Below are 13,308 nucleotides of genomic sequence, written 5' to 3'. Positions count from 1 at the left end.
AAAACGAATGCAATATTTGTAAAATGTATCACATAGAGGTCAAATACCTCGCGATGTAATCAACTATTGTGAATCGTTTATAATGTATATGAACGGGTCCTTTCAGTTGGTATCAGAGCGGTGGTCGTAGCGAACCAGGTCTTGCATTAGTGTGTCTAACTAGTAGTTGTTAGGATATTAATGAGTCTGGACTTCGCCCGTGTCTACATGTCAAAAGTTTTGCTTATCATTTCTAGTCGTAAATCATCTGCTTATCATCCTTAGGAAATTACCTGCTTATCATTCATAAGTCTAGACACGTTTTACTACATTTACTGCATTGATAGTGTATAGACGAATTCTTATCTTAGCATACCTGTTATTGCGAACTTTGACTGATATCTTTTCAAAGATTCTCCGTAATTTACGGGATTTTGGTATTATATATACATATGTAAATTATGTATTGAAGAGTACCAAATCTAACTCCTATAATCTATTCCATACCAAAAATTCATTTTTCCCATTATACAAGATGGATTCCGCATCTAGTTCGAATTCTTCAGATTCCGACAGTTATGCCGATATGGATTTCCATTCAAGCTCCGAAAGCAGCGTCACCGGAATGGATCAACCAATTTCCCATCATCTATTCTGGATGAATTGGGGATGGGTTCGTAATATACTAAATCACTGGAGACAAGAAGAAGGTGATCCATTCCATCCACCAAATTGCCCTCTTGGCGATGAACCTGAAGCACTTACCGGCGAACCTATTCGAAACACCATTTTCTCTCTCATTTCTAGAGTATCTCGTCACGATTATATACTATCCCATATTACAAATCTTGTTCATTCGCTCGCTCCAACCGCCAATCATCCAGGTGTACTAGCAGAAGTTAACGAACTTCGCGCTCGCGTGACGGCTTTGGAGAACATGGTGCGAAGGTTGCAAACTCCAGCAGCAGCACCAGCAGCGTAATCAGCACCACCATCAATAACATCAACAATACCATCATCACCACTAACAAACAACATCCGCATCACACGTCTCGACATCATAATCTGTCCCACAAACATCAACATCATACGCACCATAGATACCATGGAGTACCAACAATAATGAACGATGAAGTATTGATCCATAACTTCATTGATATTCTGCGAAGAATATGTAGTTTCAAAAAGTTTTAGAGATTTCTTATTCTAGCTCAAACCGAAAAGCAAATGAGATTAATATCATATTAACTCATTAAATTCATGATTTCATCTGAAGAAAATATATATGTATATATGTTTTCATAAAGATTGTAATTAAAAGTTCTTTTGTACAAAATATTAATGGTGAAATTTTTTTTTAACGGGTAGGTAATACCCGAGGAATAATTAGATTTCATCTTAATAAGTTACATTGTATATTCGTCGAAGCTGATTCAATAGTCATTTACTATCCTACTTACAACCACCGATATATGTATCCGTTCACCGCAGAATAACCATTTTCATTCAATTTCATATTTGGATTTTAACTTCCCAGAATCCAACAAGTGGCATATGAAGAAAACATATGACAAAATAAAATCTGTTAGAAACAAACAAATTAACTATGAAAAATTTTGTTAAGAATCCACGCTAACTGTTCCAGCTAACTGTTCCTAGCTAACTGATTACATTTTATTTATCGCAGTTTATTTATCGCAATTTAATTATCACACTTTTATTTATCGTCATTTAATTTCTGTAATTATTTTACGCACTTTAAATATCGAGACACGTATACAATGTTTTGACATATTATATCGACGCATCTATATATATTATTTGGAATCACCATAGACACTCTATATGCAGTAATGATCGAGTTCTCTATACAGGGTTGAGGTTGGTTCTACAATAATATATATAGTTTGAGTTGTGATCGAGTCTGAGACGTATACGGGTCACGACACGTATTAATTAATTCGTATATTATATATTAAACTATATATGAACTATTGGACTGTTACTGTGGACTCTCGACTGTGGACTAATGACATTGGACAATTAAAATGAATTAAAATATTGATTATAACATATGAAACTAAACATTTCTTCAAGATTGCCACTTGATTTCATCTTAAACCTCATTGTATCTCGACGATTACAATCAGCGTTCAAATCTATCATGATTCTTAAAAATACCTCAATCGAGAGGATAAACCAACCGCACTTCATCTACGGAAGAAAAGATTGATGCATATAGTTATGCACCTGAAAAACCCTCAGAAACTGAGTAAACGTTTGACATGTATCTGCTCTAGTTCCTTTGACATTGTTATTACCGAAGATCGTTTTGCCATCCCTTTCCAAAGTAGCTAATTTTGTCACAGCTCCAGCAAGTTAACTTCGACTTTTCATCCGAAACAACTTTATTATAACCGCGATATATATGCGTACTCTTTATTGTTACTGGGGAACCTTTAATATTCCACAATATTACCATCAGCGATTAATCATTCTAAAAACACAATTCTCCCGAAACTACCTCGGTTTGATAACCGATGACCCAGATCAGTTAACTTTGAAATTGCTGACGAAGCAGCATGTTGTAGATGATCTTAATGGCCAAAAGTTTGATGATAAAGAAAGGAGTGTTAGGAACGCTCGATAGAAAATTTAGTACCGAAAAGCGGATTATGTGAAACTATGAAGAAAGCCGTGGACAAATCACAAAGAATAAGTTTGCCTTCAAAGAATCCAAATGATTCTGTGCCTGCTGAAATCGTTAGCAAACATCTTATTTCTCATTCTAAACCTTCACAGACAAATCTTCTTCTTCATCCATTGATATTAGAAATTCTAAGATATTCTCGTATGTTCTATTATAAATATCCTCCATATTTCTGGTGATATTTTCACAACTATTCTTATCTGAGATCATTTATCTCTCCATAATATCTGCAACATAAAAGAAACTGTGTTAGTTTCTAAATTCTAAAACCTTCGAGTTTAAAATATGAATGTTTTGAAGTAGTGTTGGGAACTGAAGCATGGATTAGTATAATGACACTTGATCAACATCATTATATTACAGTAAGTCATGCTGAGTTTCTAATGAAGCATGATGATTCACAGTACCATCATCATGTGCCATTTACACGACTCTTACATTCTATCTAATCTCTAAACATATCAAGAGAATATTTTTCTGGATGACTCGGTCTTCTCCAGGGTATTCTGGTAATTTAACAAATCAAAATCGTTCTATTACCATTTTCTTCTTAGAGCATTAGCTATGTTCATTCTGAATTTCATATCTACGAATTCCGGACCATTACTCGCTTGACTCGAAGTCGGGAAGAGAAAACGAAAGCATGAAGCTCCGAAAAATAATGAAGAATATAAACTTCGATAATAACCTCGAAATTACAAACCGTGTATATCGATGCAGATAGCAATATAGAGACACGGGAGAATTAGAAACACTATAAACACAAGAGTATAGTAGAAGTAAATAGATTCTTCTGGTGGTAGATGAAAAAAAAGAATGACAGATATAAAAGTTAGGAGTATATCAAGAATCAGGACTGGATGGAGCATATTGATGAATGCTTTAAAGTAAGAATCAAGGGAGAAAGAATAGAAGGTGTGAGTCGTGGAAAATAAGGAAACGAAGGGGTGAATTTATAGTGAAATATCCGATAGAGCAATCGAAACAGATTATTGCATATAATCAAAGAAGATCCTGATTTCCTTAATCACCAAAGAAAAAAATCTTATTACGTAAGATTCTCTTTAAATCCCTTAAATCCTGGAAATCAATCATAACTACGTCATCGGTTAAGACGAATATATTTTACTCATCTCACTCTTTTATGATAGTCTCATTTATATTCTTCGCATAATCGAATCGTTTTATCTACATTACTCAATGATGATAAAACTCCATTATCACCTTATATTTGTCATGAAAACCTTCTTATTGTAATCCATAACAACCTCTATCAAATTTCGGGGACGAAATTTCTTTAACGGGTAGGTACTGTAATGACCCGGAATTTTCCGACCAAATTATACTTATGAGATTAATATTTACATAAATTAAACCATACCAACATGATAAGCAATCCAAATTGTTGAGACTTGTGTTTTTGAAAAGAGTTTTACACAACGTTTGACCGTCCAATATGACCGATGATATCACGAACTATATAACATACGATAATTATACGTTTGTGTATATATATATGTATTTATATATATTTAACATGATCTAAGGATGGTTTAACATCTCATTGTGTACTAATGACAATGAGTTATAAGTATATTTTGAAATTACTAACTTAAGTTTTCAAAACGATAACTATACGTAACATTCTTTGATATATATACTTATAATCTATAATGCTTATACATGTATCGTATATATAATGTATTTATTCACTTTTTAAGGACTTAAATACATAAAACAATATAAGTATATTCACAAAAGATAGCTATATTTGAATTCTCGTTCCGTTTCCTCAAGATTTCTATACGTATATCTAGGGTATATGTACCCGTATCATACCCAGCTTCTATACGTATTTACTATTAGTATATACACATCAAATCAACATCCTAATCAATATTATTACTGCCCTAGATATGAGGTAAATAGAATTTGTCAAGTAGTATGAATTATTAGTAAGAAAACAAAATTAGGAATCCTTTTCTTTCTTTATAAACTAAAAACGTTTTTATAAATGAACACCATTTCTTCACTCCATTTTCTCATACCTACACCCTCATTTCTCTCTAAAAATACTCCTAAATTCATACTTGATCATCTCCAAGCATTTTCCCCATCATTTAGCTTCAATTACAAGCCTTAAATACCATAATAAAACTCTTTCAAGAACACATCAAAAGAACCACCCATTTGAAGAAGTTTACTTCCAACCTTTTGATCTAACTCCACCACTCTTTGATTCCAAAATTATTTCTTATCTTTTGCAGTAACTTTGTCCAAGTAACTTGAGGTAGTAACCTTGTTCATAATCTTATTCAATTCATATTCATATAGCTATCTTATTTTGTGGTATAAAATTTTAACAACAAGAACATAGTTTGAATGATTTCAAACTTGTTCGCAAACTAAATAGATCCTTCTAACTTGACTTTTAAAACACTTCAAGACCTGTAATATATCATAATAATATGCTAACCTAACAAGATATAACTTGGTTTTACAAAGAACATCTTAAAAACTGAATCTACGTCGTCGGAGTGCAACCGGGGGCTGTTTTGGGTTGGATAATTAAAAACCATCTTGAAATTTGAATTGGAAGTTCATGTTCTGGAAAAATGATATTTCTTATGAATATGTTAACACATAAAAATTTCATGGTTTAACTCAAAGTGTAAGTATTTTTAGAAAAATGATCATTAAATGTTGTTTTTATGATGGAAAATGATCACTTTCATAAGTTTCACCAAAGTTTCACCTATAACCTATGATTTCGAATACAAACTAAGGTATTTTCAGTTCATATTCTTAAAATTTGACTCGATACAAGGAAGTGGCAAGTTGAACCAACAAAAACGGAGTTGTAATGAAGAAACTACGACTAAAACAAGATTGGGTATCCGAAGCTAGTTTAGCTACGAAAATATTTGGAGAAAAAGTAAATTAATCATATCTTTCCTAATTAATATGATATTTTATATATAATTACTTATGATTTGATTTTTTATATTTCAGGACCACCCGTAAACAACACGAGAAGATTAATCATAAGACCTCATGATTGTACGCAACACGTCATTTGACAACACGGTACTTTATGTACGCAACACGTCATTTGACAACGTGGTACCATGGGTTGAGATTAATTCTGATCAATACGAATACGATGGGGTCTTTATTTATTTTATTTAAACAACTAATTGTGGACCACTAACATCGGACTGCTAACTACGGACTAAGAAAATATTAAAAGTATTAAAAGTATATATATATGTAACGATTACTTAAAAAGAAAATATGTTGATATATTATATATATGGTTAGGTTCGTGATATCTATCGGAGACCAAGGCGATTTAAATACCTTCAAGGCAAAATGTGAGTTTCATTTGCTCCCTTTTATATATATTTTTGGGACTGAGAATACATGCGCTGTTTTTATAAATGTTTTACGAAATAGACACAAGTACTAAAACTAATTCTACGTGGGTTTAAACCAGAAATATACCCTTAGCTTAGTAACATTAAACTACTTGTCTATGTACGGTAGGCGCGAATCCTAAAGATAGATCTATTGGGCCTGACAAACCCCATCCTGACTATGGGATGCTTTAGTACTTCGAGGTTATTTTAAACACACCTGATCTGGTGTACTTCAGAGGGTAAAACATGAACGTTAAGGCTTGTTACTGGGTGCCTACAACTTATAGAATACTTTTATACACTTGCGAGTGTACATATATTTATAAACAGAAATCTTGTGGTCTATTAATATATTGAAATGATTGTTATGATAAGCCTATGAACTCACCAACCTTTTGGTTGACGCTTTAAAGCATGTTTATTCTCAGGTATTAAAGAAATCTTCCGCTGTGCATTAGCTCATTTTAAGGATATTACTTGGAGTCATTCATGGCATATTTTGAAAGACGTTGCATTCGAGTCATTGAGTTCATCAAGATTATTATTAAGCCAATTATAGTTGGATGTATTATGAAATGGTGTGCATACCGTCAACTTTCGTTGTAAAGAAAGTTTGTCTTTTAAAAACGAATGCAATGTTTGTAAAATGTATCATATAGAGGTCAAATACCTCGCGATGTAATCAACTATTGTGAATCGTTTATAATGTATATGAACAGGTCCTTTCAGCCAGATTAGGATAGCGCGCTACATGAAGATGACGTGTCATGTACTTGCCACGATCTCTATAAAAGGACCGACAGCTAGCAAAGAGTGACGGTACTGTTCCCTGGTGCACTTCCCCGAATGACCAGGCAGTACCGACAAGAAAGCAACGTGGAACACGTGGCTCCAATAAGCAAACGGCACTGTAGCTATAAATAACGAACTCGAATCACAAGACAAGGGGTCCGTTCTTTGGAAACTTACAAACATACTATTTTTATTATCAACGTACGAACTAGCTGCGCTATCTAGATAGCGCAATTATACCTGCACTACTGGACTTATAGCATTTCACTAGATACTCTTGATATACAGGTAACGTTCTACGAACACAAATCCTACAACCCAGCGCGAGCCATCGTTCACCGGACTACCCGTCGATGGTGGGTCTATGTTCCCGCTGAGATCCTCATCTCGCAGGGGGTTATTCACGGTACTCCGGACCGTAGAGTTAAACCCAATTGACGCTTAAATCCCCCTTCTTTGATGTCAAGCATGGACCCCGAACCCGACCCGATTAATCTATGCTTGATCATTTGGCACCATCCGTGGGACGCACAAGTTAAAAGGTTTTGATTTGATCTTTTCTCTATATGTCCACTACTCATTTATTTTTTCTATACAGGCATCTGTTACGAAAGGATAAGTGCATTCAATGGCCAACTGCCGACAGCAGCTAGGAACTAAGCGCAAAGCCGGCGCTGACGGAAGCTTGGAGGTGACAGAGATATCATTCCCCGCCATCCGAACATTCAACACTTCCTGTGTGCCCATTGTAGTACAGGGATACTTACCCGAGTCAGGTCATGGTGTGAAGCGCCTTCATATGGACAATGGCAGTAGTGTTGACATAATGTACGAGCATTGCTCCGACAGCTGCCGCAACGACGAGGTGAACCATCAAGCCTCCGACCACGGCCTTCTCTGGGTTTTCAGGAGAATCAGCGTGGCCCATTGGAATTCTAGACTTGAGGCTGGAGCTGAGAGACATCAAGGACAAATTAAAAAAGCGCACTGAGAGCATAAAATTTTGTGTAGTGCGCTCGTATTCTAGATACAATGCTATACTGGGAAGAACCTCCATTCAAAAATTCGGCGCTATACCATCCATAATCCACGGGATGGTCCGATTCCCAACAGAGAAAAGAGTCGCCACCCTCGAATCAACGTCTTTGGATGCCTTATGCGCATCTGTTACCGAAAAAGGAAGCGCTACTCCCGAAGAAAAAGGCGCGAATGAATGGTGGGTCATAGTTAATCCCGAATATTCAAAACAGAAGGTAAAAATGGGGGGAGCCTCACACACGAAACTAAAGAGAAAGTGAGGAATATACTCATTTCCAATTCCGATGTATTCTGTTGGCGCGATGCCAATATGACCGGAGTACCACGAGAAATAGCGCAGCATTATCTACGCGCTAGTACTAATTTGACCACTATCAAACAGAAAAAGTGACCGATGGCGCCCGAAAGAAGTGAATGGTTGCGCAGAGAAGTTGATAAGCTGGTAAAGGCTAACATACTGCGCAAAGTGAACTACCAGACATGGGTGGATAACCCCGTACGGGTAGCCAAGTCCGATGGAACGTGGCGACTCTGCATCGATTTTAAAGATATCAACAAAGCTTGCCCTAAGGATAATTATCTGTTGCCAGAGATAGACTGGAAAGTCGAGTCACTCGCAGGTTTTAGGTTTAAGTGTTTCCTGGATGCCTACAAAGGATATCACCAAATACAAATGGCGGAGGAAGACAAAGAGAAGACCGCGTTCCACACAGACCAAGGGATATACTGTTACACCAAAATGCCCTTTGGACTGAAAAATGCGGGCGCTACTTATCAGCGCACTATAGATACAACGTTTTCTAAACAAATTGGGTGCAACCTTGAGGCGTATGTTGACGTCGTCATTAAAAGTAACACCGAGGAGCAATTTTTAGCAGACATTCTCAAAACATTTAACACGCTCAGGAGCATTAATATGAAGCTCAAACCTACTAAGTGTAGCTTTGGAGAAGAAGAGGGAAACTTCTTAGGGCACATCATGACTCTGCGTGGAATCAAAGAGACCCCAAAGAAAATAGAAGCAATTGAGAAAATGCCCTCTCCTAAAACAAAAAAGCAAGTTCAAAGCCTCAATGGGAAATTAGCCGAATTAACGCGATTCCTGTCTAAGGCCACTGAAAGATTGATATTACTCAAATTAGTCATATCTTTAGTCGTAATATCACGTCCTATTGTTGTTTATTTCGTATGTAAACATAGTAATTCCGTTTGTATTTCATATTATTGTAATATAGTCTAGAATCATTGTAAACTTGAAGAAATATGAAAGATTATGTATGATACAGCTCAGAGATTGGAACCAAGACCAGAAAGCCAAAGACAGAAGGGTGCGATCAGCGCACCACAAAGGGTGCGCTCAGCACACAAGGCAGAATTTTGATCAGAAGATTTTTTGGCTAAAACCAAAGTGCGCCAAGCTTCGTGCGCGCCGCGCACAGTAGTGCGCTTAGCACACCCATACGCGCACTTTTACCAGAAAAGTAGATTTGAACGTGCGATTTCGAGCTGTAAAGGAAAAAGTGGAGTAGGTAAGAGTGCGCTCAGCGCACCTTTACTGTGCGCGCCGCGCACAGTACTTTTCACCAACTGTTCAGCTTATTTAATTCCATTTCTAGCTTCATTTCTTGGACACCAGTTTCCTTTCTGTTCAGAGATGAAAACATATGATTCAAAGCAGTTCTTGGGCTTATCAAAGTGCATCTAAGCACTCTAATCATTGAAGAATCCAAGATCATTCAAGAGCTTCATCCAAGATTACTCCTAAAAGGTTAATCTTGTATTTACAATGAATCCTATCTTTATTACTGTTGTGTTTAAGTTTTCAAGCATGATTGTTGGCTAGTCCATTTTATGTTCATCTAGATAAATAACCGAGATGTTGAATATTTACTATTGATTGATTGTTATTATGCACGATAGTTTGATGTTTGAATACAAGAACCATTCTTGTTAAGTTTAATCCTTTCGATTCAACTAGTTGATATGTTCATTTGATTAAGAAACATCATCTTGTTAAGTTAATGTATTGATTTACACCTAGTGACATGTGTTTATCCGTCTTTTACCAAAAGGGATAAGTTGAGTTCAAATGGTTAATTTACATAAGAATGTAAGAACGACTCTTGTAGATACTTTGGAATAGCTTAATTAGTATGTGTAATTGTCTAGGAGAATGACCAATTCCTTAGAATCTGTTATACACACTTTCAACTACCTAGTTCCATCAATTAACATGTGTTAGTGATGTGCCTAATCTAGTGACGTTTATAGGGATCTTATTATAACACTTTTTTAATTATTTGGGTTGGGTGAATTGAGCATTTAACCAGACCAAGGGAATGAACTAAGTTAAACCTTTAGTTGATATAGGAGTGGATCATGTACAACACACCATTGACTTGATCATTCTTCAAGTCTTCAAACTAGATGAATTAGTTGATTACAAATAGGAGGTCTTAGATGACAAGAACATCACTTGCATTGTGTAATCCAGTTTGAGTGTTTGTGCAAGACTACTCTTGGTGAACCAATTAATTAGTTCTCGTGCATAACCAATCAATCCGATCTTAATCCTAAATAACATTCAACATTAAGGGTAAAAAGTCTAGATGAGCATATTTCTTTAATTTGATATCAAAACTATCTTTCTGTTTTCATAAACTAAAAATACTAAAAATATTGTCTTTTTAATCTTATTCATCACTTGATTCGCCCATCGTAAAAGGGCAAACCAAAATATATCTTGTACTTGTAATTTTCTTAGTTAATCACAATTTAGGTTATAATCCTAATTTGATTTAGATATTGTCCTTGGAACGATACACAGATTTTACCATTTACTGTACTACTACACGATCAGGTACACTGCCCGTTAGTGTGTAGTAATCTCTAATCGGTATTTTTCCATACTATTTCATACAACAATTCATATACCACGTTTAGCTCATCAAAGATCGATCCCGTTCTTTCATACTTTGAAAGACTGCGCTAAAAAGTTAGATTTCAAATGGACTGATGAAGCAGAAAAGGCATTCCAAGAGATGAAGGCGCTCCTCAAAGACCTCCCTACGTTAACAGCGCCTATCGCGGGTGATACTTTACCCTGCGGTGTCTAAGGAAGCTGTTAGTTCTGTCCTTGTTATCGAGCGAGGAGACGTCCAAATGCCAATATATTTCGTCAGCAAAGCATTGTCAGGAAGCGAGTTAAACTATCTCCCCATAGAAAAACTCGTATACACGCTCTTCGTCACTTCCCATCGTCTACGCAGGTACTTCTAAGACATCCAATTACGATACTTACTGACTAACCTATTCGACAACTACTCTACAAGCCAGAGATATCGGGGAGACTGACCAAATGGGCGATAGAGCTGGGCGAGCATTAAATCGCGTTCTGTGCCAGAAGCGCTATTAAGGGACATGTGATGGCTGACTATCTGGACGAAACAGCCGCTGATATGCCAATAATCTGCGACCCTAAACAACTCCCCACGCCTTCTCCTGAACTATGGGAGCTCTGTACCGATGGTGCAGCAAGCTCTGAGGGCGCTGGTACAAGTCTAATTCTCACAGGTCCACATCGGGAAGAGCATACATACGCGTTGCGATTCAACTTCAAGGTGACAAACAACGAGACAGAATATGAGGCACTACTAGCTGGAATATGCATAGCCCGAGAGTTAGGAGTAAAAAAGCTACAAGCCTATGTGGATTCACAATTAGTCGCTAATAAGATAAATGGCACGTTCGACGCCAATGATAAATCCATGTAATCATACCTGGCTCTGGTCCACTCACTTGCTGATGCATTCCTTGACTTCAGAATCAGTCAAATCCCTATGAGTCAGAACAAACAGACAGATATACTCAGTAAGCTGGCAGCTCTCACCTTCAACCATTTGGAAAAGAAAATATTAGTGGAGAAAGGTTTCAAGAAATCCACCGAGCCGGAGACAACGGTTGCATCCGTCGAAGAGGAAGAGGTTACTTGGATGACATACATCATTGAATTCCTGCGGACTGGGTCTCTACCTGAAGGAGAAAAGGAATCCATGAAGATTAGGGTGAAAGTGCCAAATTATGAACTATGAGGGGAAATCCTATATCGAAAATTTTATCTAGGCGCATCCCTACGTTGCGCTGGACCCAAAGAGGCCGCTATGATTATTGACAAGATTCACAAAGGATCTTGCGGGTTATATTATGGGTCGAGGACAGTCACCGAGAGGATTAAACGACTAGGGTATTATTGGCCCCGAATGTACGCTAATACAGAAGAGAGGATAAGAGTTTGCCAAGAATGCCAATTACATGCACTCGTTAGCAGGGCGCCACAACACCCTATGATACCCATCACATCACCATGGCCGTTCTGCAAATGGGCTATAGATATAGTCTGACCTTTCCCAAAGGGCGCGGGGAATGCTGAATACCTAGTGGTCGCTATCGACTTCTTTACCAAATGGGTGGAAGCGAAACCCCTGCGCACCATCACCAATAAGCTGATCAGAGATTTTTTCCGGGAAAGCATTGTATGCAGGTTTGGCATACCTAACAAAATTTTCAGTGACAACTGAACACATTTTGAAGGCAACCCCTTCCGCAGCTGGTGTCAGGATTTGAACATCAAACAACGTTTCACCTCCGTCACGCACCCTCAGGCTAATCGCCAATGTGAGGTTACGAATAGAGATATTGTACACGCCATCAAAGCAAGGTTGGGAATGAAGTGCATCGGATGGGTGGATGAGTTACCCAAAGTCCTATGGGAACACAGGACAATGCACAAGAACAACACAGGAGAAATACCGTTCAGTTTGGTATACGGTTCAGAGGCGGTAATCCCGGCAGAAATAACCGTCCCAACAGAAAGAGTTCTGTCGTACAGTGAGGGTGAAAATAACGAAAGGCTACGCACCAATCTGAATTATGCGGAGAAGCGCAGGGAAATGGTCGCAATTCGCGAAGCCACCAACAAACAGCGCATTGCAAAATATTACGATAAGCGCGTAAGGGCAAGAACTTACAAGGTAGGAGATCTTGTGTGGTGCGACAACCAAGCGAGCAAGGCCCAAAATACTGGGAAGTTGGGGCTAAACTGGGAGGGACCTTATAAGGTCATTGGGATCAGTAACACTGGAACTTACAAACTGGCATAGCTTAAGGGTAATCCAATCAAGCGGACCTGGCATGCTACCGCGCTTAAAAAATGCTACATGTAATATAGAAAATAGAGAATTGATCACTCACCTACTTTGTCTAGATTTACATGTAATTACTAAACAACGCGCCTTTGTAGGTCGACCGTGTGCTGTGCTATTAGAAAAATCATTTTTTCGATTATATTAAAGCATTAAGTTATTTTCGGCT

General features: G+C 37.4%; 1 protein-coding gene across 1 annotated transcript; it reads left to right on the top strand.

Moving 5' to 3' along the window:
• Positions 1–12,098: 12,098 nt before the first annotated feature.
• Positions 12,099–13,097, top strand: LOC139870423 (uncharacterized). The gene is made up of 2 exons (XM_071858234.1): positions 12,099–12,199; positions 12,545–13,097. The coding sequence occupies exons 1-2, from the start codon at positions 12,099–12,101 to the stop codon at positions 13,095–13,097; spliced, it is 654 nt and encodes a 217-aa protein (XP_071714335.1).
• The last annotated feature ends 211 nt before the right edge of the window (positions 13,098–13,308 follow it).

Source organism: Rutidosis leptorrhynchoides, chromosome 10 (genome assembly GCF_046630445.1).
Source record: "Rutidosis leptorrhynchoides isolate AG116_Rl617_1_P2 chromosome 10, CSIRO_AGI_Rlap_v1, whole genome shotgun sequence".
Taxonomy (NCBI): domain Eukaryota; kingdom Viridiplantae; phylum Streptophyta; class Magnoliopsida; order Asterales; family Asteraceae; genus Rutidosis; species Rutidosis leptorrhynchoides.
The sequence above is the reverse complement of the archived record's forward strand: the minus strand, read 5'-3'. Positions and strand labels throughout refer to the sequence as shown.